The following is a 24,293-nucleotide window of genomic DNA, read 5'->3' on the forward strand; positions in this document are numbered from 1 at the left end:
GACACTGCGCGTACCTGGACTTTGTATCCCCTTTCAAGCATCGGATCAACCAATTGCGCAAGAAGATTCTCTCCCGATAAGCACTACGACAGTGCCTTACGAAAAAAAGTACACCACACGATATGGTTGCGTGACCACAATACCGAAACGATGTTGTTACTAAAGGGGGGAGTGATGTAGGGAACTGCTCGATAGCAGAAATCGGGTAACTGCTCGACGCAGCACTGTTTTAGCAAAAAGCAATAGGTTTGCCGTTTTCTATGAGATATATCCTTTTTCTTCACTTACTTATTTCCTATTTCAAGTTTTTCACACATTATATGCACATGATCAAACAAAGCTACTATGAAAAGTAACAAAGACTGTATTAAAATTATTAATAAACAGTCGAACATCTTTAAAGAAGAAGTCAGATCACTTTCAACCAACCAAAGGTTAAGTATTTTACAAGTAATATTATTTAAAGCAATACAGGCCGCCATTAGTCCATCCTGACGACTTTATCGTTTGTTGCGATACGAGATGAAAATGTGTAATTGATGCTCTCCGAATGGTTTCTTGAGGCGCTTCATAGTGTCACTAATGAGCCAGAAATGTGTGAACACTTGCATATGACCAGAACGCCTAATGTCCAATCAATTGAATGTAGCCAGTTGGGTTGTTCCGTGCGTTATTTTTTCCTTCTCCCAGTAACCTAATACAGCGGAAGAAATAAAAACAAAGAAACATGCTCTGACACATATCGAGCGTATCGTACGACACACAGCCCCTGCTGAACTTCGGATGCTCTATTCAACCCTACTGGGGATAATTTGTATTCTCTGCGAGACTGTTCTTCTGCGGTGAAGATGTTTGTCCTTTGACCGATGACGATGAAAGAAAAGTGGAAAGCAAACCCCTCGATTGTAATTAATGAATCGGAATAAATTAAATGTCACTGCGTTATATACCTTTGAACCTCAAGGCCAAAGAGCACGAGCACATGAGGGGTGGCTTATGTGGGATGCCTCTTTTTGGGGAATATTTCGCAATAGAGTCTTTCCCCCCCTCTTCCTTTAATGATACGATGCTCTGTTTGTGTGTTTCTGTTTGTTTCAAAACATCCATGATCGACAACAATTCTCGCTTAACAAACGCACCACACAAAGAGCCTCATTGTCACTCAATTTAGGTACACTATACAGTGGTGAATTTGATTATCAATGCAGTTCCAAGTGTCTGCGCGAATAAACATGACATCTCGTACCATCATCGTTCGTAGCCAGAAGAAGTTACATTGCAGTTCTTTGACCACGTTTTCGGACTAATGCGGCATTTTTTTAGGAGCGTCGTCGTATACATTTCATCGTCCGGATCAGCCGGACGCTTTTGACATCACTTCATGCCATTGCAACTTTTCGCCTTTTTTGCGTGTTCCTTCCCGTTGCATTTGGCCGAGCCGCAAGAAATAATGCGGTTTATTCAGATTCAGTTCAGGGCGGGTATGTTCCCGCGCAACGGAAGAGACAACCATCGTAAATGGATTTAAATGGTTTTGCTTGGTTCCACGGCGCGAGAGCAGTTTGTCGTGGGCTGTGAGTGTGTCAGGGGGCCCGTTTTGTCACCGTTGACATGTGAAGGATGAAAAATGACGGCTTTCGGAACGGATGGCTGGTTATTTTTTCCGCTTGATCTTAAACTTATCAAAGAACCGGTGTAAGAACACACCGACCAGATTCTTATTCGTAGACAGTTGGCGAATCGTGATAATCTAACATGCCTTGAGGACATCAACGTGCCGTCGGGTTTGCTTTTTGTTCATATTCCTCCACGGCTGTTAGGAAGCTGAACCCGCTGGGCAAGGAAATTCGATAACCTTCGATAACATCTTAATGCAGCATGCAGAACTCGCTTCTCGATTGTGCCAACGGAAGCTGAAGTAGGAACACTTCGTGTCATTGCTGTTTAAAGAACAAAGCTATGGAACGATCAAGATATATACGTACGTAAAAGTGCATTCGAAATTAATACTAAACGATGCATAATGTCGGTATTCTCGGTTATCAGACCATGCTGTCCTCGAGAAGACAATAATCCTCAACGCGCTATAATCGGGAAACTGAACATAGGAAGATATATCATGAATTAAGTTGGGCATGTTGATATACAGGAAGTTAAAAATGTAATACTATTCTGCTATCTTCAAAGCCAGAATTGACTACAAGCCTTCTCAAAAGATGCCACAGCATAAAGGATCTTATCTACTTTAAAACACTGGTTGTCTACAACACCCAAAGGCACTGTCCATGAATTTTCTATTAAACTGCAAATACAAGTGAAAGAAATGTTAGCCACACGTTTCGGTTCAGACTGCCCATTGCTGCGGAATATTTGATTTTTCTCTCGAAACAATCGATACACCCTATATTCGCGAATCGAGCCAACATACTGACGGTGCCAACATGCCACCATTATAACGTTCCTTAGTCGTGAGGCTCGTGGAGCACTCAACTTTTATATACACAAACAAGAAGCAAAGCGCAAGGTCGTTCGATTTGCAATTCGATAATCCACTTGAAGAAATTCGACTCACGGATACAGAACCGTATGGACAACACTATATAACGTACTGGACCGATTCGTGGAGGGTAGGACACACATTAATGTACCTTTATTGCCACCGATAGGGGTAGCAGAAGGTAATGCTTTGCCAGTGTGATAGCAGCAATAATTGCTTTTATCGATTGTGATGGGTTATTTCGGGTGTTGATTTCACCCATTTTCGTGTGCCGAAGAAACCGAACCTAGCAGTAGATCATTAGAACGTTACAATCGACAGGATGTGGATGGATGTTGCTAGTGTTGAACTCATGCAGCATTTTGTTTCATTAGACACTGGTTGTAGATTTAAATGCGAATCTCGACGTCTTGAATTACCATATCACGAAACAAAATTCTACAGCTCGTAACATAAACCTTCCCACTGCTAATCAGACATTCCAGATAAACAATCTCCTTTTCCATTGAGATAATAAAAATATGTTTACGAAATTGCAATAAAAAGATTACTGTTTTGTTGAGTTATGGTACCTGTTGTATTATTCAGCTACTCTACAGCGCACATGTCATCGAAACACGGGGAAAGATTTCAATGTTTCAGCAACGAAATTGCCCTTTAACAAAAGACATTTGCGTTGTTGGTTCTGGGCCCAAATCGTCGCAGTCTGTTGAGCAACTGAGAACAACATTTCCCTCCCTGTTGCTGTATTTCGGGTAATGCTGCCAGAATTAAACAGTGTTTATACCCAACCCCAGGAATTGCCATACTCTCCAATATCTGCTATGCAAGTGATGATGATCTCACGTACAATTGTTACTATTCAATTGCGCGAAAAAGAAACGTCCGCAAGGAAAAGCGCACCAGGTAATGACACCAACGATAGCAAAATTCGTGGACGTGTTGCTGCCGAAAAAGACACTCACATCTCCCTCTTCCATATCTAATAACTTCGCGTAGAATGATAATGTCGTGCAGCATTACGTTTGACACGGACGGTGAACAGTAAGAAGCACGAAATGTTATGATTAAATTTTAATATTTTAAATCGATTGCCAGCATCTCCTGCTCGGAATGTGGCACAAAATCAATTCCACACCACTTCGTGCCATCTGGCTTTGTAATCAAGCTTGACGCTAACGATACAGAGAAATATCTCATCTGGGCGTGTGTTGCAATGCCAGATTTCAATGTTGTATAAAGGTGAAAATACGTTTATTAACCAAAAATTTCATCACAAATAAATAAACTCGAATATCAAAACACTTATTCGATTGCAAAGAAGTGAAGACATGAGCTATTGCTAAAACGTACTACTAATAGCAATACTACTAAAAAGGAGTTGTTTTGAAATTAAGTTGATAATTTTCGGTTTTATTTTAAATATTGTTCAATTTAAGTGTTCATAATTCAGCTTTAAAGGCCATTGAACCTGATGTTCTCAATGTTTGCCTAATAAAAAAAATCAAATATTAGTATGTGACAAAATGAATAAATAGAGTTACAAGTGTATTTTAGTGTTTGTGAATCTTATAGCTCATAGTAAACAATCTCCTATCATTCGATGGGGATTTCAATGACTGGAAAAAAAGAAGTGTAAAAAAGTTGCTCATAAGTTTGCTACCCTAAATGAGCTATCTGGCCCGCATTTCCTTCTCTCCTTCATTGTCTTCTAACTCTTGTGGAATTTTTAACAAATTCCTTGCTAGTGTTAACGATGATTCCACCTGTAAAAATACGGTCACAATCCCGGCAGATGGAAAACCAGAGCGAAGAATTTGCGAGTCTAATTAATTGGTGTTACGTGTAATAGCATGCCGATAGCATAATGACTACCGGGACACATCAACATTCACACGGACCGATATCATCACGATCACGAGTGGCAGAAGAACAAAACGCTGAAACACAAACGATCTGTACATATTGGTGCACAAGCCCAATTAAACCGCGAAAAACAAACAAAAAAATAATTAACCGACGGAACGCAAAAACCACACGCAAACCGCATTGGGACAATTGAAACAAATCGCACAAGTGGGTAAACATTGTAAAACGGCATCAAGAAGTACATATTACACTACAAACAAATGTGGGTGCTATATGTTGGTTCGACCTCTCCAAATGTTATCAAATTAATGTGCCAACTGCATCTTTAATGGCAAGTAACGGGCAACATGAATTTAATTGCTGGGCATTGCCTTAACACCTTGCTGATAATTATCGTACTCTCATCTGTAAGCCATGGTTTTACAAGTTTGACATAATTAATAAGCAAAAAGGCAACGGCCACCTGGCGACACAAAATCAGGTTCCATATACCCTTTGTTTGGTCCTTCATAGCCTCCATTTCACTTACAATTAAGCTGCTTAAGCTGCTTTTATGATTTATTCAAGTTATGTTACAAAGTATGAACTCGAGGACATTTTAAACCAGGATAAATTACTAACAAATAGAAGCTTGTTTTAGAAGAAGAAATAGTAATTCCAAATGTGCACCCTCTTTCTTGGAAGAACATTTCCAAAAATCTCTAAGAAACCCAACATTAGCATTTATTTTTGTAAAAACAATCCCCTCATTCCGAGGAATGGATGTCTCTGCCCAACCGTGGATCGGTTCGGTTCTTTGATGTTACTCCAGCTTCTTTGCTGCTGCTGTTCGTTCTTGTCGTCTGGCAAATCTCGATGCAAATATGTTTTATTTGCTGCTCCGCTTGTTTCACGAACAATTTTGATCGGTTTCGAACTCACGTACTTGTCACCTTTATCGTCGCTTTTCGGTGGTCGAGAATCTTTGTATGTACTTGGCGCAGTTTGGGGCGCTCGCGTATTGTAAGGTTCGTAGCGATTCCCTTGATACAGCCGTTGGTTGTACGGTTCCTTTGGATGGGTACGAACTATTTCCGGTAAGGTGGCGAAATAGATTATCCGACGATTGCGCATAGCTGGTGCGGCAGGTCGAATCATAGTCGCTGGAAACGGCACGTTGTACATTGGGAAGCCATGTGCCGGTTGCTCGATCTCGTTCGTGTACAGATAGTTACGATCGCGATAGTACAGCGGGACGTCATACCGTCTGTCCGGATAGTAGTAGTAGTAAGGATATTTGTACCGTGGGAAGTACGAATCATTTTCCACATCATGCCGCCGTTCGTAGTAATGATCGTACCGATGCGGTGCTGGGGGATGCATACGATTCATCATGTCGTGATGAAACGAATCGTACTTATTGTACACTCGGGGATACATTGGTGATTGAGATGTGGCCATGTACGAATCGTACGTTCGGGGCAGGGAACGCTCATAGTTTATGCTCGTCAGCGGTTTACGGTACAACTCCCGTATCAACTTACTGTTCGCCGTGTCACGAGATTCCGTCGAGGACACACTACTTCCTCCTTTCGTTTGCTGTGTGACAAAGTTGACCCGTGGCGCACGCGACTTTATACCTTCCTGGACGAACATGGATTCCTCACCATCGGAGTCACTTTCCTCGCGTACCACTTTGGCCTGGAATTCGGACGATTTGTGCGGTGGGGCGTTCATGGTTTGTTTCTCTGCCACAGCTACATCTTCACGAGCGGGCTGTTTTTCCGTGGAGGTGAGTTCTGCCTCTGTGTGGCGTTTCGCACGATTCGGTACTCGGTCACTAGGCCGAAAGTGACTTCTCAACCCGGCAGACTCCAATATCTGATGTTTGGTTTGTCTCTTGTCTCTTTGTTTGCGCGACGTGAATGCTTGCAAAGAGCTGTGAAGTTCTAAAACTCCTGGAACTTCATCGTCAACCACAGCGTCGTATACTGATGGTTCCAGCTTGTACCCCACATCCAATTCTACTGTGTCGTCTGAGATGCTCTTTGCCTCACAAGCACAAATCATCATCACGCTCACGATGGTGATACATTTCCATTTCACCCTATTTAGCTCTGCCATTTTTTCAATACAGACCTAAAACGTGCAATACGAAATTAGTAAAAAGGCCAAGAAGTCTCTGTTAATAGTCCTGTCGCACTATTCTACAGGTTTTAATAGAGAAATTCGTCAATGTTGCAGAAAATTTTACGTAAATTACTACTACTATACATTAGCAAATTAATATCACTACGATGCTCCTCATATCACACATTTCCCACGTTTTAGCAGCAAATTTATCACTACAACTCTTCATTTATCACTATTTCGGCACACATTTGACCGCTTGGGTTAACTGAGTTAGAACTATTCACCTTCAACATACTTACATTGACTGTTTGATGTTCATAGGTAGTAGCTTGTGTTGTTACAACTTACAGTAATACGTCCGAATACGCATAAAGTTACGACACGACTGAAACGCTGCTTTTTGCATTTTAAAAAGCATAGCGTGTCTAACTTCCGATCGCGCTTGAATACAACTACAACGACGCGCTAGATTCAACGCTTGAAATCACATAGAATCCAGCCAGAATAAAAAAAAACCCAAAGCCAATCTCTTTCACTCGGGCCGCTGGCGTATCATATTGGACACAGCACAATGGAAACGTACTGGAATTTTCAATTAAATCCCTGGTGATGAAAACTACACATAGGTGCAGCAGTCGGTTTTGTATACAAGCGCACCTGCACCAACAGCGGAACACAAAAGAGTCAACATAGAAAAGGCCATATCCAACGACGCTGTACCCCAAACACACCGGTGCATGGCAGCATGGGATACAGAAGTTCAGCCAGCGTGCGATTCTTCACAAATTACATACTCATCATGTTAGAACCGTTTATAGCATTTCTAGCATTCGCGACCGTCACCATACCGTAATTGGCCACACATACACTCTAAGCAGATTCCACGCATAATGAGCATAACACCCCACTGCACATAACGATTAAGCAGCACACACGATTAGCAGAACCGTTAAAGTTTGGAGAAAGAATACGCTATTTTGCAGATTGTTGTCTCAGTTTATGATGTTCTTAAAACTTGTTCTCAAGCAATAGATGCAATCTCTCCGGTAGTTTAAATTATTTATCAAATTCAAAAAATTTTATGCATAACAAATCCACATTTACTTATTACGCCGGTCAGGAATGTGGAAATTTGTACCATAATACTTTACAGCACGGACAATATGCAGTTTTAAGTGTTTATCAAATTGATCTTGATATGTACAGTAGATGTCACATGTGAAAATATGTTATTCCAGCGTCATCAACCACGCGTTCCGCTCTGATAGGTAGCATATATTTTAGCCACATGCCCGTACAAGCATCGACATACAGCGTAATGGACAATGGCAGCTAATCTGCATATAAAGACAAATCTCAATGAAAAGTGAAGGGCCAACAAAAATAAAAGTTATACCATCGGATGACAATGTTACATCAAAGAACATTTCAAAACTTTCGATCGTACACATTGGGGGTGTATAGGTTGGCACTGGTTAAACCCCTTGCAATGTGAGACCATAATTTGTTGTTTTCTGTCAACATAATTCGTTCTATGTTTTCTCTCGCTTCATGGTTTTCAGTATTCGTGAACGATGCAAGTCATTTGTTTCATGCATCTGAATGTTATTTCTTCAATTCTACCTATTTCTTCCTTGTCTTTCGTAGTCTTTAGACTTTAGATTCTTTAGATGACAAATTCGGATTGTTTGAACGAAGAAGAAGCATTAGAATTTTGTGTAAACCGCTCGGAATCACGTTATCGTATATATTTCACGTGCAAGCTATAAATCACCCTGTTATGCTAATACTACCATATGTATGAATATAAACTAATCGCTACATGTTTCACTTTACGTTTTACACAAACAGTACAAGGGTCGATTTAATCTATTTCAATAACTTCATTATCGATGTTTTTAGCATCCGGTATTACTGGTTTTGTCTTAACATTACTTTCCTTCGACAAGAACTGGCTGATAAGGCTGTTTTTAGTCGTCTGATTTATGCTTTGCCCGCGAGGAACGGACATCAGAAGAGGCACACGTTTTTTAGATTTAGTCACGGTTGGAGTCTTGGAGATTGCTGCTGACGCATCACTTTTTTTAGCGCTCTTAACGTGATCCTGCTTCATTGGAGGATCAGTTTTATCTTTTTCTACCACATTTACTAAGCATTTATCTATTGTTTGTTTGTTTGTCTGCGAGAACGCTTTCGTAAGCTTCGCGCTACTATCACCAGATTCTGATAATAATTGGTTCGTTTCTTTTTCCATTTCAGTTTCTTTTTCCAAGTTGGTTTCCTGTTCCAAGCTTGTTTCCTTTTCCAAGTTCGGTTTCTTTTCTTGCCTGCTTGTTGATTTGCGTTTCTGCAAATGATACTTCCATTCATTCGGAAGGGGCGCATCCGCCAGATCCCACTGCTGGAGCACCGTCTCATCGACGGTCCAGCATTGTTTTCCATGCATTGGTCCTTCTACACTGCATGGTCCCCATTGGGCAATTTCTTTAATTTTTATCTTTATACTTTCCAAGCTAAACTCAACGAAATCGTTGCGGCTCGTCCAAAATGCATGAAACTCACGTACCAAAAATTTCCGATTGTTAACATTCCCATGCACCAATCGAGCCAAATCACGAATGGCGTCATCCGTGATTCTAACCTTCTTCACGCTCGGTTTTTCATTGTCTTTGCTAGGTGAAATAGAGTCTGCATCCTGTTCGATGCATCCATTTACCTTGGAAAACGGTCGAGTAAACGAGATCGGCTCATCTGGATTGAACAGCATTGCACGATCGTCTAACATTTTCCGAATCAGTGCCGAACATTCAACGGACCGGTTAGTATCCTCGATCTCCTTTTCCCAGATACACCCGAAGAGTCTGGGCTTAATTTTTTCCGTTTTCTTTTTCATCTCGGCTACAAACTCCTGTTGCATAATTTTCAGCTTAAATTTCTGCGTCTCTGGACTGTTATCTTCGTTTTCACCCTCCTCTTCTTGCAGTTCTTCGTCGCTTAGATGCCCATGCGGTACGAAGAATTCGTTATCAACTTCATAGTCTTCTTCCGGATCGACATCTTTTTCGTCATCGCTGCCGTGAAGTGATTCACCGGGCTCTTCTTCTTCCCATTCGTCGTCAGAATCCACTTCATAGTCGAAAAATTTCTGAAATAGAAAGAATAAGACAAAAAGTTATTAACGATCATCTTCAGTTCGGTATTGTCAGTATAAGGCGAATTTGTGCTTACAGTGTCCTGAACAAAAGGTCGACGTGCTTTAATACAAACACTCCGCTTACGCCAAGTTCCTCTATAAGGAGGACGACGGTTTTCCTCGAACAGAAAGAATTTAGTTTTAAACTTTTGCTTCGTCTTTCCCGGATCAACCTCAATCTGGTGGCACCCGTTTTCGTCTAAAAGTAAAACAAGTGTTTAGGTAAGTACTCTGCTACGCCTTTGTTTTATCCAGTTTAAACTTGCCAACAATCATAATTTCATCATTTTCCTCCTCCTCTTCTGCATTCCAAGTACGTTCGGTTTTTATCGGAGTGTGACACTTTCTTCGTAGCAATTCAACATAAAGATCGGTTCGATCAGTTACTTGCTTCCCGTCGCCTGCAGGCTTTAACATTCGTTCCAAGGCATCCCTCTGATTAGAATTGAGGACTTTTCGTACAGTAGGTGCCAATTTCATGTCTCCTTTAACGCAAAACGGCATAAATCGTTGCTGACCCAAACATGTCCCGGTAACCGTTGTTCCTCCCAAGGTCGACTCGACGGAATTTTCATCATCAGAAGCTTTCACACCGCCTCCATTGATCGGTTTCTTTACGAAAAAGCTTGTGAAAGCTTGCGCCACCTTTTGCTTCCGCTTTTCCTCGGCTTCCTTTTCTTCTTCTTTACGTTTTCTTTCTTCTTCTCTTTGTTCCTCTTTCTTACGACGTTCCTCTTCTTTCAGACGTTTTTCTTCATTTTTATGATCAATTTCTGCCTGTCGTTTTTTCTCCTTTTCTTCGCGTTCTTTTCGTTTCTGATCTTCTTTCTCCTCGCGCTCTTTGCGCCTTTGTTCTTCCTTTTCTTCGCGATCCTTACGTTTCAGGACCTCTTTTTCTTCCCGTTCTCGTTTCTTTTGATCTTCCTTTTCTTCGCGCTCCTTTTTACGCAGTCGCTCCTGTTCCTCTTTTTCGCGAGCTTTCTCTTCCCTTTCCTCCTGTAGTTGACGACGCTTCTCTAACTTCTCCTGTTCCTTCAACGCACGTCGCTTTTCATGATCCTGACGTTGAGCGATTTGTTTCGGCGTCAGTTTCCGCACCTTTTTCTCATCCTCGTTCGGAACGATCTTAGAGGTTGGAGTACATAGCAAGTAAATGTCCTCGTTTGAATCAGCGTCGGAAGTAACGTCAATAACGTCAATACTGTCGGATTGATTCGGTAGTTTAGTTTCGGAATCTACTTTAACAACTGGCTCTGATGGGAAAACATTCTCGTTCGTGTTACATTCTCCTTTGTCTAACAGTTCTAACGATGTGACAGTCTTATTTTCAGCAATTGATTCATCTAATTGTTCTCTGTTTTCTTCCGCCGAACTTAAATTCTGCGCTTTGCTACCATCAACTTCACATTCCCCATCATTTATTAACTGAGTATCCTTCTCTACCTTTGCACTCGCAGAACTATCCATTCCTGTTTCATCCGTACCATCGTTCGATAGATCGGAATCATCCAAAATTATCGATTCATTAGGATCAGTGCAGAAACTCAACTTCCCTCCACCCATTGCCTTCTTTTTCAACTTCTTACTCTCATCGGTGGAACTGTGTTTACGTTTTCCTATGGGGAGTTTGATTAAAATTTTTGGCGAATCGTTCTTTTTCGACTTTTTCTTGGATTTTTTCGCAAGCTGGGATCTACCATTGTAGTTAGGTGCTGATCCTGATGGATTATCTTGTTCTTTAGCAGTTTTGTCCACATTATCACCTACCGGTTTACGATTTTCTTCTTCCACTATCAGCGTTGTAACGTGCTCTGTTACATCTGCAATACGTCCAGCCTTTGCTACATGTTCCACATCCAAAGTTTCCGCCGACGGTTTCCTTTTGCGTGCTGCTTCGTTCGATTCCGCGGGCCGTTTGGAAGGTGTTGACAAAAATTGAAAAGGTAACCGGCTTTGCTTCATTTTGCGAACATTTGCTGCCGGGGAAGTTTTCGAACCATCTTTCGACACTACGGGAATTGTAACTTCCATGTTTATTCCTCCAATTGTAGTTACAACACAAACAAATAGTACTGTATCTCTATCGGTCTCAAACCGTGCAGTTCAATTAAGCGGCAGGTACCTTCTTGCGAGAGTTGGATTTTTACACACAAACGACATTTGATTTTATCAAACTAAATGCACTCATCACACACAATCATTTATTCAATAGTTCCGTTTGTTTCTTTACGGTTTCATAAAGAATCACACTATAATTTTTACTTTTAGTTGCAATATTTTTACCTGGCGACTTGGTCAAGCGCAATATTTTTCGGTCTGGCTGTTTTTGACATTCAAAAGCGCGCTCAAATGTGTTTTCAGCCCATGCTACCAAGGTGTATAAATGATTCATGCTTTCATATTTTTAGTTTTTTTTTATTCATCTAGTTTTACAATAATTATATCAGCTCGGAATATATTCAGCAAAATTCACGTTCAATAGAAAAGAGCATTTTTTGTTTCTCATTTGGAATGTATCGGTCCATGTTCGACATGTGTCGAAGTTTATACGCACAGAACCGCCACACTATATTGTTATATTTTCTTACTATTGAATAAGCGTAAATTAAGCGCAACTTGTACCTCTATATATATCGTCTAATATATCGAGCTAATATATATAACGTAAACAATACAGCTATATCCGTAGTTGGTCTGTCCGATCGACCACTATGCGCCCTTTTATTGACATATGCTCTGGCAACACTGCTCATTCTTATGACTTTTGCCTATTTCCCAGTTGTTGGGGCCGAAAATTGAAAAATATCCAGAGATTCAATCATACCAGACACGTTCTTTAGCTTTTTAGCTTTGTTCAATCTCTTGTAATTGTGTGCCTGTGGAATCCTTCGAGTAGAGAAAATCGTCATCAATTGTCTGTGTGAATTGTTTTCGCCAAAAGTGATAAGTGCTGTGATTGGTTTGCTTATTTTTATTTAGCTTGTTTGCTGTTTGTTCTGTGCCCGTCTATTCCCGTCTCACCGTTGTTCTGTTTGGGCTTTGGTTTACAAAGGTAACACAAACGAACGTGAATTGTCTATGAGCAAATTCAATTAAAATCATCATCTCCAACTTTTACCTTCCTTGCAGAGCATTGCCTACACGTAACATCAATGAGTAAGATGACTAAAAACAAACTCAATCTGACGTTGCCGCCTGGCTCGGTGGATGTTCCCGCTGGGCAACAGACAACGCCAACACCCTCCTTCAAAACACCATCCGGCACCGAGTATGTAATTGGCAAGCATAACCTACTGGGAAAGGCGAAAAACAGTATCGATGCGCTTACGGAAACGCTGGAAGAGCTGGAAATGGAAGAAAGTGCACGCAAACGCATTAAGGTGTTTCTCAGCCAGAAGGAAAAGATCGGCGAACTGAGCGATGAGGATTTGGAGAAGCTGGGCGAACTTGGTTCGGGCAATGGAGGAGTAGTCATGAAGGTGCGCCACATTCCCACCCAGCTTATAATGGCCCGAAAGTTGATACACTTGGAGGTGAAGCCAGCGATCAAGAAACAGATCATCCGCGAACTGAAGGTATTGCATGAGTGCAACTTCCCGCACATCGTTGGATTCTACGGTGCGTTCTACAGTGATGGTGAGATCAGCATCTGCATGGAGTACATGGATGGAGGTTCGCTGGATTTAATTTTAAAGCGTGCCGGAAGAATACCTGAAGCTATATTAGCGAAAATAACATCGGCGGTTCTGAAGGGATTGAGTTACCTGCGAGATAAGCACGCCATCATGCACAGGGACGTTAAACCGAGCAACATTCTTGTAAACAGTAGCGGAGAGATAAAGATATGCGATTTTGGGGTGTCTGGACAGCTGATCGATTCTATGGCTAACTCCTTCGTGGGCACTCGAAGCTATATGTCGGTAAGATATCTGTTTCGTTCAAGTTTTCAACATTAGTATCTCACACCTTTTCTAAACCGTTGCAGCCCGAGCGCCTACAGGGTACCCACTATTCCGTTCAATCCGATATATGGTCTCTTGGACTGTCGCTGGTGGAAATGGCCATTGGCATGTATCCCATTCCACCGCCAGATGCCAAAACATTAGATTTAATATTCCAGGATAGGGGAGACGATAGCTCACCCGGTCAAAGCATCATTGAACCGAAACCGATGGCGATATTTGAGCTGCTCGATTACATCGTAAACGAACCACCTCCCAAATTGGAACACAATTCATTCACCGATCGGTTTAAGAACTTTGTCGACCTTTGTCTCAAGAAAAATCCCGAAGAGCGTGCAGATTTGAAAACATTGATGGTAAGACTTTAAACTCGAACTGCATTCGTTCTTTTGGCTTGGTTTGATTATAACCGTATTTGTTTATGTTTTAGAATCATGAATGGATTAAAAACATCGAAACCGAAGACGTTGATATTGCCGGCTGGGTTTGCAAAACGATGGATTTGGCACCGTCGACACCGAAGCGGAACGCGTCACCGTTTGCCAATTAAATGAGGTCGCTGCAGTGTGTGTGTATATGCATTCTCCGATACGAAGCAGGATTATTTTATCGTTTAGAGTTTTAGCTTGTTTAGTGTGTAACCGTATGTGGGGCCGCAGTCTTCAATGCGTAGCAGGAACATTTTATCGTTTGAGCCCTTACGAACCTTACGTTATGAAGGTAAGGTATTACAATTTATTAAGTATTTTAAAACGGTCAACCGGAAGGAGGTAGTTTTACGGATAAGGATTGTGATTGTATTCTATCCCCCCAAAACAATTGTTATTAGTTTTCCTTAGTTTTATTATCGATTTTTGTTTATTTCCATATACATAAACCACAAAAAAAGAAACCTGTTTTAAAATAACTGTAAACACTGTCAGCTTTCGTTTTGATGTATGTTTTTTATGTTGTAGTTAAAGTAAAACAAAAACTATGATAAGTTGCTGCTTTCTTCTTTTAAACTGTCGTGTTAAAATCAAATGCAGTCAAGGAAACAAATAATTGCAATATTCACAACATTGCGCTTTCGCTCACTCTCTCTTTCTCTGTCTGCACAAACATTTGAAAAAATTACATTGTATTTGATAGACTGGAACAACCAATGAATGATTCCAACAGAACACGATTTACACTAGGATTATCAAACATACTTGTATTAATGATATTTTCGTCGCACTTATTACTACACATAAGCTCCTCCACCCTCATCTGTCGCAATATAGGAAGGATATATTATAAGAGGATATCCACGAAAACAAGATGTACATTGTTACAGAAACAGAATTGCTGCTACAAACAAAAACCAAAAACGGCAATGGCCAGTTTTCTGTGTTTGTTGTGTCTATTCCGAATAAAGATGAATAGTTAAGGAAATTACTTACATGGGAAACCAACACATTTGAACAAAATACATCTATTTATTAATCTCTATTTGGGGCAAAAGGGTTCTTTTACGTGTTTATGGAAACTAAAACGATACATAACCACATGCATGCATAATTCTTCCTTTTGAATCAAGATACATTTACTGTTGTTTATCAGTTACGTGGTTATATAGTTTAAATTGAAGGCACATATTTGTTTTATTTTTGCTTTTTTCGTCACGAGCTAATGCTTTTATCAATTTTAAGCTAAGCTTTTATTTGTTGTTTCCGTTAAATGTTTCCAATACTGTTTTGTGATGTTATAAAGCGCATAATCTATCTTATAGCATAAACAAACATTACTAAAATCTGTCACGATAATAAGTGCGACGAAAATTCGAATGGTCCGAAATGTCAAAATATTTGATAAGAAAACGTAATGATTCCTTTAACATAACCAACCATCAACCGTTATAAAGCGCCTAATTATAAGTACAGAAGAATGTGTGATGTATGTTAGAACTAGAGGGATCTTTTTACCGGTCCATCATTCCACGCCAGACTACTCGCGTGACCTCATTAAACAACACGAGTAGAGGACCTAACGACTAATCCTGCACGTACGTTGAGTTTTCTGCGCTTGATTGGATCAACCTTCAGAATTTAAGCAAATAAAAATCGTCACAACGAAACCCTATTACTAGGCGACACAAATTTAGGCCACCGTCAATGTTATTTGTAGAAAGTATATTGTTGTGTACGCCCTCTTTGAAAAAACCGAATCTTTCCTGCATGATAAGTCTTACCAATAACATCCCTCCTTTACGCTCAATAAGTAGTCAAGCATTTATAGTAAGTTGTAATTCCAACCCCTAAAGCTCTTAACCAGTTAGTTTACTCTCAACCGTCGGCATTGTTTTTTTTTTATGCGCGAACAGTTCCATCGTGCCTGTACGTTAGTGTAACCAATGATGTGACATCAACCAATATTGGGTTGCTAACGTTGAAGGTCAGGGTAGAAGTAGTGGTTTGAAGTAAGCACGACAAAATATGGCCGTAGGCGATGGCGGAAGGTCTTGACTGCGGTAACTCGTGCTACTTTCCTTCTCGGCTGCGAATTTCTCGAATATAGCCGCATACTCCCGATGGAACGAAATGAGATCGATATTGGCAGGACCTATCTCGATAAAAGCTAGGAACAGCATATCCCGGTAGATCGAGTGCGTCCGATCAACACCGCGGTGTTTCAATTTTTGTCTCTCGTTTGCTAACCGTTTAATGGGCGTTAGTAAATCGTTGCATCGTATCGAAGCAATTATTTGTTGCATCACACTACAAGTAAGAAGTTCATCGTTAAACACTCGTTTGCAACACAGTAGATTATCAATACCATACACTTACGTTCGATTGATCGATGTTTGATCAGTAAGCAAAGCTTTTAATAATGTACTATCTGGTTGATTCTGTCGCCATAGCATATACATTGCCGGTCCCGCTTCAGAGTGCAGCCGGGGATTATCCCACAAACAATGAACATTAATTGTTTTCACATTACTCAAGGGGTCCGGATTATCCTCCTGGTCGATAGGATGAGAAGGTACACGAACGTTAAAAATGCATCCTTTTTTTTCCAAAACATCATATTTAACGCTACTTACCTGCTTCGGTAAGGCAAGGTTGGAAAGATGCGTATTTACATCTATCCGCTCCATAAACCATACCAAATTCCAGTAGATAATAGGATGCTCTTCAACAAACTTTGCCTTCGTAAGAGCCAAATCGCCCTCCTCGCCGAGAATGTTTTCCAACTCCTTGCGTAGCACGAGCGGATTTAAATATGGCACACTGATCATGTCATGTTGATGCTTCGAAGATCGACGCTGGGCATCTCGCTGCATATTTTCGCCTTCAGCTATAGTTTGCACATTCAGGAATGGCACTGTCACTTTGCCACATGCATTGCACGTGGTGTTCAGGTTGGAATCTTCCGCCGACCATCCTGCCATAACATCTTCGTCGTAAAGCAGTACCGAGCAGTTATGGCATTGCGAGCAAGAAGTTATTTCGATAACAAAATCTGCACCACTAGCCTCCGATATCTGGAAGGAGTACAGTTAAGGGTAAGTGGTTTGTTGGTAATTTAACGTTTACCGGTTCTCTACCTCCGCCACTGTGGCATAAATGTTGTCTGGCAACGTTGGATATGCATTCAAACTGCTAGTCGATGCAGCATTTTCACCTAAAGGAACCAAGTTATTGTAGCTAGATTTACGCGAATCGCTAAATCGACCCCACAGATCGAATTCGCTCGAAACGCGACGCGAACGGTTGCCATTTATGGTCGCTGCTGGATCGTCATGATGCAGAAGATCGTTTTCCGAACCATGGCCGTCACGTTCCAGGCTACCGTTCAAACCGCTGCCAGTTTTTACCGGTGTTGAATTGGCCGAAATCGCTTCCTTAATATCATCCAGCTTCTTGGCTACGGAATTGGCAGCATTCTTAATGCTGCTTAATCCACTCTGTAGAATCTCGTTCGATTTTTTCCCAGTAAGACTCGGACTGTAAGGAAACAGTTAATCGTTATTCTACTAGTTCGCACGTATCTTTTTCATTCCAGGGGTTTCGAGTTCAACTGAAAATTATTCAAATTGAATTAGAATCAATCCATTTGGACTCAAAACCCCTTTATCCAATAGTTTTATATCTAACTTTTTATCCATTTGTAAATCCAAACAGCAACTAACATAACATAAAAATTATAGTTTTATCCTAAACAAAACTTACCTTATGTTAGAAATGTTCTCTATCATGTTCGTGGACAGTGATTTCAAGTCTTTTTTCATGGACATGCGTGCAGGTGAATAACGGCTACAACGGAACGAAACGTTGGGGTATTTGGGGGAAAACGAAACAGAAAAAACACATTGCAAATTCTACAATATACGTGCAAGTTAAACATAAAGTGATGGAATTGTCGCCAATTCACGTATTCATGCCACAGACATCGAAAGGAGGAAAAACATCATACAATTGAACAGTCTACAAGCTTGTTAAGTTTTTGAATAATGTACCAAAAAGGCAGACATACATTTACCACCTTTTGTGTGCGCTTCTTTCACTTACCCAAAATTAAACTTTAACGTTGAGCCCAAACTTCCAAATCCCGATGTAACTGTACTTGTCATGGGCATCGTTTCGGACCGTTGCATACTCTTGCTGAGCTGTGTCGAATCATCGAATGTCGCTGAACGTTGTCCCTTGAACAGAATCGGTTGGTCGGTGTATATAGTATTGTTGTTACTGGATTCGCTTTGTTCGGATGGTTTCTCGACAGGTTCGCGCTGCTGTATTGTTAACTCTTCCGTCATATCGTTAAGCGCTCCCAACGGATCGTCCTGCGTTACGAGTGTGCGAGGTGATATTCTGTAATATACAATCGAAATTGCATTGCTATCAAACTTATCGGAAAATACCCACTTTCACCAGTACTTACTTCGTAGGGCTACCCTTTGCGTTGGGTTCCTTCGTTTCTTCTGATTCGGAATGAATGTTCGCTTCCATTCGGTTGTGAAAATCTAGTGTACGCTTCGCTTTCATCCCATCACCCTTATTTTGGCGTTGAAGTTTGTCAATAAATTTCGAATCGCCTGCAAAGCTATCTGCTCTCGCTAGCATCCGTGGACTTATATCGCAGCTATTGGTAGGAGGTGACTTTTTATATCCAGCTTTTGAGTCTTTCCCTGCAGCATTAACAGTGCCAGCATTCGTCTGCAGCTTCAGGTGATGACTCCCTTCACCACTAATTAACAATCCGGCACTCGATAGTACGTCCGACGATTCTTGATGGGCGGTATTTGTAGTTTGCCGCACAATTGCACCAACTCTTCCACGAAGCTTGTCGAAAGCGCTAAAGTCCATCGTAACGTTGGTGTTCTGTTGTTCTGCCTGCGAGTATCCCGAGTCTAGACTTGTTCGCGATGTACCGTCAACCAACTCTAGCGCTCCTCCTACCAAGTTACTTTCGTGCGACAACGATCTTCGGCGACGATCGGCAAATTTTTTACCAGCTCGTTTAAAATGAGCTGCACCGATCACAATGTTCCGCAGCCGGTGCCAACGCATTTGCGACGACAGGATAGAATCCGATGGCCATTCTGCCTCCAGCACACACCGGTTGTAAACGCCATACGTTAGCGCGTTAGGTTGAATACCCGATCGCTTCATCAGGTAATGCAACCGAACGGCTAACACCGGAAGATTGTGCAAACCGCACAGCTGCATCATAATGCGGTAGCACACCTCATCGCACGGTACCTTAAGTTTGCATGCCTTACTAAGCAAATCGTATGCCGCTTTCAGCACGGCATGTTCCCGACCGGTGTTTTCCGATATTAAACTCGGTAAAACGATAAAGTATATCGAATAACAGGTAGCAAGCAAATGTTTGGCCCACAGCTCCGGATTTCCCTGGTGTTTACGGGCTAACTTTTGCGCTGTTTTAATCTCATGCTTAGTGCGGCGGGCCATGGGCGAACCAGGCGCCAGGCTGTTGTGATGTTGCAGCACATTATCAAGCACGCTTCGCCGAGTTTCCTTTAGCAGCATTGCATCAAGCGAGAATGAATCGTACGTGTACAGTTGATCCGGCAGGCCAGGTTGACATTCGGGAGGTAGAATAAATTTCGTGCGCTCGCTGCTCTGTCCCGAATCCCATTCGATGAGTTTAATCTCAGTAGGTGTGTCCTCGTACGCGCTAACCTTTTCGGCACATTCATCGAAAAATGCTAAATTATGATCGCTGTCCGATACGAACGAACGCTCCTCGATGAATCGGATAAACATTTGCGTCTTCATTAGTAGCTGGAAAAACTTGTGGTGCGCTTTATCCCGGGATCGTAGGAAAGCCTCCATACGAAACAAAGCACTAGGGTCGGTCGCGCCGATGGTGGGCGCTTTTGAAATCGGAACCAAATAATCCCGGTAGCCCTTCAGCATGCATGCCATAAACTGTAGGAACGCTTCCTGTATGCGTTGCTCTAGGTTTTGTTCGCGCTTGCGCTTCTTTAAATCCCGATCCAAGCTATTGTTCGAATCACAACCTTGCGTTTGGCTTAATTCCTCCAAATTGCGAAGAGTTTGCCGTAAAACACGTGCCGCTCGTTTGGGTAGCAATTTTGTGGTGAGATGTTTCTGCGACTCGCACAAACTGATGTTGTTTGTGTCCAGATCAACACACGTTACATCGCTAGGCGGTTCATATAGATCGAAAAAACGGGAATCCACTCCTATCAGGTACGGTAATGGAGCGTGCAGTACCTCGGCTAAACCCAGTGGACAGAGCGGTATATAGGGGCATTGCCATTTGAAGGGGAACAGGAACGAAGATACGGCTTCGGCTACTGCCGTCAGTGTCGCCGGTCGGAGAGAATGTATAAGCAACTTTTGTTCGGTTAGCACCAGCAACAAAACATGCAGGCAATTTTCCGGACCCAAATTGGAGAGCAGCTGACGAAAGCCAGCACCGCTACGGGGTAGAGGCGAATCTTCTGGTAGCGTTAACAGAATACGAGTATTGCTGAGTGTAGACAGTTGCAACAAAATGCTCGGTGATGGGAACGGTACCTCATCAAGCAGATGAGTTATATATCGTTCGATAGGTACGGGAAGCTTTTCGTTGAGTGTGGATAATTTCTAAAACAAAACAAATCCCTGTACATGTACATTTATGCCAAACTTTAGCTATTGTGGATGCTTACATGCAAGAACTGTAGCCATTTCTCAAACGTATCTCCAAAGGGCCATCGAGACAAAATGCAGATCGATTTGTTCACGTGCAGTGAATGCGTTTTATGCGAATCTCCAGTCCAGTCCAACAATGCACGCTGCTGTTCATTCAACTTATTTTCACTAGAAAACATAAATTAATACAGCATTAACGGATATCAATTGTTGTTCAAAAATGCCACATCTTACCAAAAATCCTCGTAGAATGTTAAAGCTGATCCGTATACCTTATATGTGCCATCGTTAACGGTCAGTACGAACGTACTAAAGATTGGCTGTATTGGTTTTCTTTTTATCTGGAAAATTGTATCGTTGTGTAACAGGCTCGTAAAAAACGTGCGAAATTCAATAAATTACCTTTCCGTCGCCTCCTGGTACATGTGGCCAAGCCTCCAGCGTTGTCCCCATAGGCAGACAAAACAGCGGTACACTTGGGCATAACGTAAGCGGAAAATCGTTATGATCATGCGTTGGATACCGATGTAAAATTTCCGGCTCGTAACTGATCAATATCGGACGGTTCATTGATTTTTTGTAGCATAAGTACACGTCGCTTCCCATGAGACCCTTGTTCAGCGTTTTATGGATCATGCAGAAAGCATGAGGTGGTTTCTCTCCCTTCGAAGGTATCACGACACAGAGATCCGTTACGACCAGTTCATTGCAAGGCATTTCGTTGGTCGCCCGTCGAAACGTTAGGAACGTTTTGGCGGAAGAATTGTTCACATTCGCCAAACGATCACCGGGTGTGCTAAGCACGATCTCCGCATCCGACATAATCCGTTCAGCGCCTTCGTACATTACGCCAATATCGACCAACGGAGGTTTATCCTTGCCACGTCGATAGTAGATGAAGCATCCCGTTGTTCGTACCGATCCATAATTCAAATCTGCCAACAAACCCGTCGGGGTGTTTTCGAGAATTTCGTAATCGGCAGGAATTTTTTCACCCAGCGAAGGAAAATATACTCCAATGTCTGTAATCGGATCTATGCTGTTTGTCGATCGTAGATGCGATGAATCATTGAATATGTTCTCTTTCAGCAGCTTCGGTTGTTCGGGCATTCCAGCTACCACAAAATAATCAGCAACTCGTCTTTCCTCCATTGCTGATGTTGTATGCTTCCAGTGCTGTAAAAGATATGCACATTTTATTAATTGCCACCATAAACCAGTTCCACTGAACAACTTCATTTAGCAAAGAAGAAGAGTGGTTTAATTGATAAGCATGTGTGACTCAGTGGTTTTATCTGGGGAAATTCAATTTTGGCATATTTTTGTTATTTTACTCGAACTTCTTGTCTGTACTACATGATCTAAGAAGGATAAATATCCAGACCTTATCAAACCTTTATGAAATAGGAGGAAGATTACAAAACGAACTAGTTCGGTTCATCAAAAATTTCATAATTTATTGCTATCCATTGGGCCACACATAAAACCAGATGCCCTTGGTCATGCAGTCGCATCTATTCATTACAGCATTACCGTTCTAAACGAAGAACACACGCGCGCACACATCCACACACCAAATCTGGAGTCCGATGCAATGGCAGTGTACGAATGCACATGCAACTCAGAACATAAGAGCAAGTGTGTCGAGTTTTCTTGATTTTAACACCATTCTTTTGACAAAAAGCAACATTCTGATACGGTGCGGGTTTCATCACATCTATTGAGATGTGTTTCACACCGACATTGTCATTAATTATTTTTATCCATCTATAATTTACAACACATCTACTTGGAACACTGATAAATGCTACCTGTACAGTTTTATGTTGTGGATTCCGGTGAAACCAATAATACTTTTTCTCGGCGGTCGGACGATTCAGATGCAACAGAACGCAACAAAAGAAGTAAGGTTGCGTTTTGCGTTCAATGGCAAACCTGAATAGCGTTACATTATTTTGCTAAACCGTACATCCCCCCTAAGCCACACCTTGCTGCACCAACCACACCACACATAATACATAGTAAAGTAGCAAACCTTTTCGTATTACCGCTTCACCTTGCACCGTGATTCTCACAGCTCCGCTTTACGCCTTATCGACAGCAGCTCACGAACACGACGGGTAAGGTGCTGTGTGCGATTTCCTTTCGTACAACAGTGCAATTCCAATTCGTTGCTGATCTGTAGCAAATTGATTGTTTTCGTGTTTATTATTTTCACGAGACGATTCATTAAGACGATTCAACTTTTTGACAAACGTCTTACGTCTGATTTGCGCACTCAAATTGTCAAGTTTAACGTCAACATCTATTCAGCCCAAGCCACAGTTGTTTCATAACGGTCAGTTAGTTGTCCGTTTGTGGGCTCTAAATAATTAGGAATAAATTCTGTTACAGAAGGAAAGAGATTTTATTTTTCATTTCTATCACAGTGTGTGTGTTCGCAATGTCTAGATACGGCACAAACCCACACACGCACACAGATATCGAGTATGTGTGCATAGGATGTTCAAAATCGAGCGCACAGAAAAAAACGTTACGAAGCGTTATGCTGCACTTGTCGAAAATATTATTGTGCTTGTTTTTCGCGGTTTATGGTAAATTTTGTCTACAGGCGAAAGAACTGCAGTAGTTCTTGTTCAGCCATTCCATTGGCTTGACTTTATTTTCCATTATTTGTATTGTTATGGAAGAATGGGTAGGATAACGCACCAGTCTAGTGGGGATGAAGATCAGGTGGTACTGAGTTGCAGGTATGTTTGGTTTGCTTTATTGCACTCTTGGTAACAATCAATACGATCAGTGATTCTCCCACGCTTCGTACTATGTTAATTCACACGAGGATCGAGTTGTTTTATGCTACTAATGGCATACTTTGTAACTAGAAACATTCGTTCATCGAATTCATACTATAGTACTAATTGAGAATAAAATCTGATCGAATAATTGTACCACGTACAATTACAATTTCAACTAGCTTCTTTGTGGGATATTTTATTACAAGAATTTATAGGGAGGAAGGAAACATCGTAAATGCTGAAACTGGTTTGTGCTATTGGCCTGTATCGCTGCCTGGTAACTGAATTTTTTACACAAATTACATTGTAATGTAAAAACCCCATCTTACAATCATCAAACAATCTCATCTCCTACCGTTCGAAGAAAAAGAACTGGACAAAAGTAAATGCAAGAATGTCGGTAACACATCAATGTTGCATGAACAGTTGAATTATTGAGCAAGAGGGACCTTGCAATGTGAGTAGGTGGCTAGTTGAGCAAGAAATGTAGTTTTCAAAAAACACAAACTTGATTTGAACTCATTGCGAGCAGATTGATCCCATGCGAGTCGTGGTAAAGAACAGTGACGTATTTTCAGCAATTAGGGATTTCAATGATGCTGCAATAACAGACAGACACGCATAACAAATTCTAGTTCCACAAGGTCGCGCTGCTGTAAATTACTTCGGTGAAACCGGTTGTGTTTGGTGAACACAGAATTACAAAACGATCTGCAA

General features: G+C 41.4%; 4 protein-coding genes across 6 annotated transcripts; 1 reads left to right on the forward strand and 3 right to left on the reverse strand.

The window, feature by feature from the left end:
* Nucleotides 1-4,944: 4,944 nt before the first annotated feature.
* On the reverse strand, nucleotides 4,945-6,469 carry LOC128298124 (uncharacterized). The gene has a single exon (XM_053033863.1). The coding sequence runs from the start codon at nucleotides 6,467-6,469 to the stop codon at nucleotides 5,090-5,092; it is 1,380 nt and encodes a 459-aa protein (XP_052889823.1). The 3' UTR covers nucleotides 4,945-5,089.
* A 1,738-nt stretch (nucleotides 6,470-8,207) lies between these two features.
* LOC128307488 (chromatin assembly factor 1 subunit A) lies at nucleotides 8,208-11,976 on the reverse strand. Its single transcript, XM_053045372.1, has 3 exons — nucleotides 9,938-11,976; nucleotides 9,707-9,870; nucleotides 8,208-9,623 (listed from the first exon to the last, which is right to left on the reverse strand). The coding sequence occupies exons 1-3, from the start codon at nucleotides 11,700-11,702 to the stop codon at nucleotides 8,343-8,345; spliced, it is 3,210 nt and encodes a 1,069-aa protein (XP_052901332.1). The 5' UTR covers nucleotides 11,703-11,976; the 3' UTR covers nucleotides 8,208-8,342.
* Nucleotides 11,977-12,518: 542 nt separating this feature from the next.
* Nucleotides 12,519-15,721, forward strand: LOC128305964 (dual specificity mitogen-activated protein kinase kinase dSOR1). The gene is made up of 4 exons (XM_053043617.1): nucleotides 12,519-12,723; nucleotides 12,801-13,591; nucleotides 13,657-13,989; nucleotides 14,064-15,721. Exons 2-4 carry the CDS (start codon nucleotides 12,824-12,826, stop codon nucleotides 14,181-14,183), a joined length of 1,221 nt encoding a protein of 406 aa, XP_052899577.1. The 5' UTR covers nucleotides 12,519-12,723; nucleotides 12,801-12,823; the 3' UTR covers nucleotides 14,184-15,721.
* On the reverse strand, nucleotides 15,693-21,939 carry LOC128305942 (DENN domain-containing protein Crag). Of its 3 annotated transcripts, none has more exons than XM_053043587.1 (10): nucleotides 21,184-21,939; nucleotides 21,016-21,122; nucleotides 20,799-20,949; nucleotides 18,536-20,733; nucleotides 18,166-18,465; nucleotides 17,827-17,910; nucleotides 17,202-17,601; nucleotides 16,698-17,138; nucleotides 16,441-16,616; nucleotides 15,693-16,371 (listed from the first exon to the last, which is right to left on the reverse strand). In XM_053043587.1, the coding sequence occupies exons 1-10, from the start codon at nucleotides 21,931-21,933 to the stop codon at nucleotides 16,050-16,052; spliced, it is 4,929 nt and encodes a 1,642-aa protein (XP_052899547.1). In that variant the 5' UTR covers nucleotides 21,934-21,939; the 3' UTR covers nucleotides 15,693-16,049. The 3 variants fall into 3 exon arrangements, with proteins under 3 accessions (XP_052899547.1, XP_052899555.1, XP_052899565.1); XM_053043595.1 differs by having other exon boundaries at nucleotides 16,441-16,613; nucleotides 16,689-17,138; XM_053043605.1 differs by lacking the exon at nucleotides 17,827-17,910 and having other exon boundaries at nucleotides 16,441-16,613; nucleotides 16,689-17,138.
* Between the last annotated feature and the right edge of the window lie 2,354 nt (nucleotides 21,940-24,293).

The sequence above is a fragment of the Anopheles moucheti genome, chromosome 2 (genome assembly GCF_943734755.1).
Source record: "Anopheles moucheti chromosome 2, idAnoMoucSN_F20_07, whole genome shotgun sequence".
Lineage (NCBI taxonomy): Eukaryota > Metazoa > Arthropoda > Insecta > Diptera > Culicidae > Anopheles > Anopheles moucheti.

What these genes read in the sequence shown, in the direction of transcription:
- LOC128298124 (XM_053033863.1), bottom strand. Translation starts at nt 6,469, where the DNA reads ATGGCAGAGCTAAATAGGGTGAAATGGAAATGTATCACCATCGTGAGC.
- LOC128307488 (XM_053045372.1), bottom strand. Translation starts at nt 11,702, where the DNA reads ATGGAAGTTACAATTCCCGTAGTGTCGAAAGATGGTTCGAAAACTTCC. An exon ending in TGATGAAATTATGATTGTTG is followed by an intron (nt 9,871 to 9,937) that starts GCAAGTTTAAAC and finishes TTTTACTTTTAG; the next exon opens with ACGAAAACGGGTGCCACCAG. An exon ending in GACCTTTTGTTCAGGACACT is followed by an intron (nt 9,624 to 9,706) that starts GTAAGCACAAAT and finishes TTTCTATTTCAG; the next exon opens with AAATTTTTCGACTATGAAGT.
- LOC128305964 (XM_053043617.1), top strand. Translation starts at nt 12,824, where the DNA reads ATGAGTAAGATGACTAAAAACAAACTCAATCTGACGTTGCCGCCTGGC. An exon ending in GCACTCGAAGCTATATGTCG is followed by an intron (nt 13,592 to 13,656) that starts GTAAGATATCTG and finishes AAACCGTTGCAG; the next exon opens with CCCGAGCGCCTACAGGGTAC. An exon ending in CAGATTTGAAAACATTGATG is followed by an intron (nt 13,990 to 14,063) that starts GTAAGACTTTAA and finishes TTTATGTTTTAG; the next exon opens with AATCATGAATGGATTAAAAA.
- LOC128305942 (XM_053043595.1), bottom strand. Translation starts at nt 21,933, where the DNA reads ATGGAGGAAAGACGAGTTGCTGATTATTTTGTGGTAGCTGGAATGCCC. An exon ending in GCAAAGGGTAGCCCTACGAA is followed by an intron (nt 18,466 to 18,535) that starts GTAAGTACTGGT and finishes TGTATATTACAG; the next exon opens with AATATCACCTCGCACACTCG. An exon ending in TTTATGCCACAGTGGCGGAG is followed by an intron (nt 17,139 to 17,201) that starts GTAGAGAACCGG and finishes TACTCCTTCCAG; the next exon opens with ATATCGGAGGCTAGTGGTGC.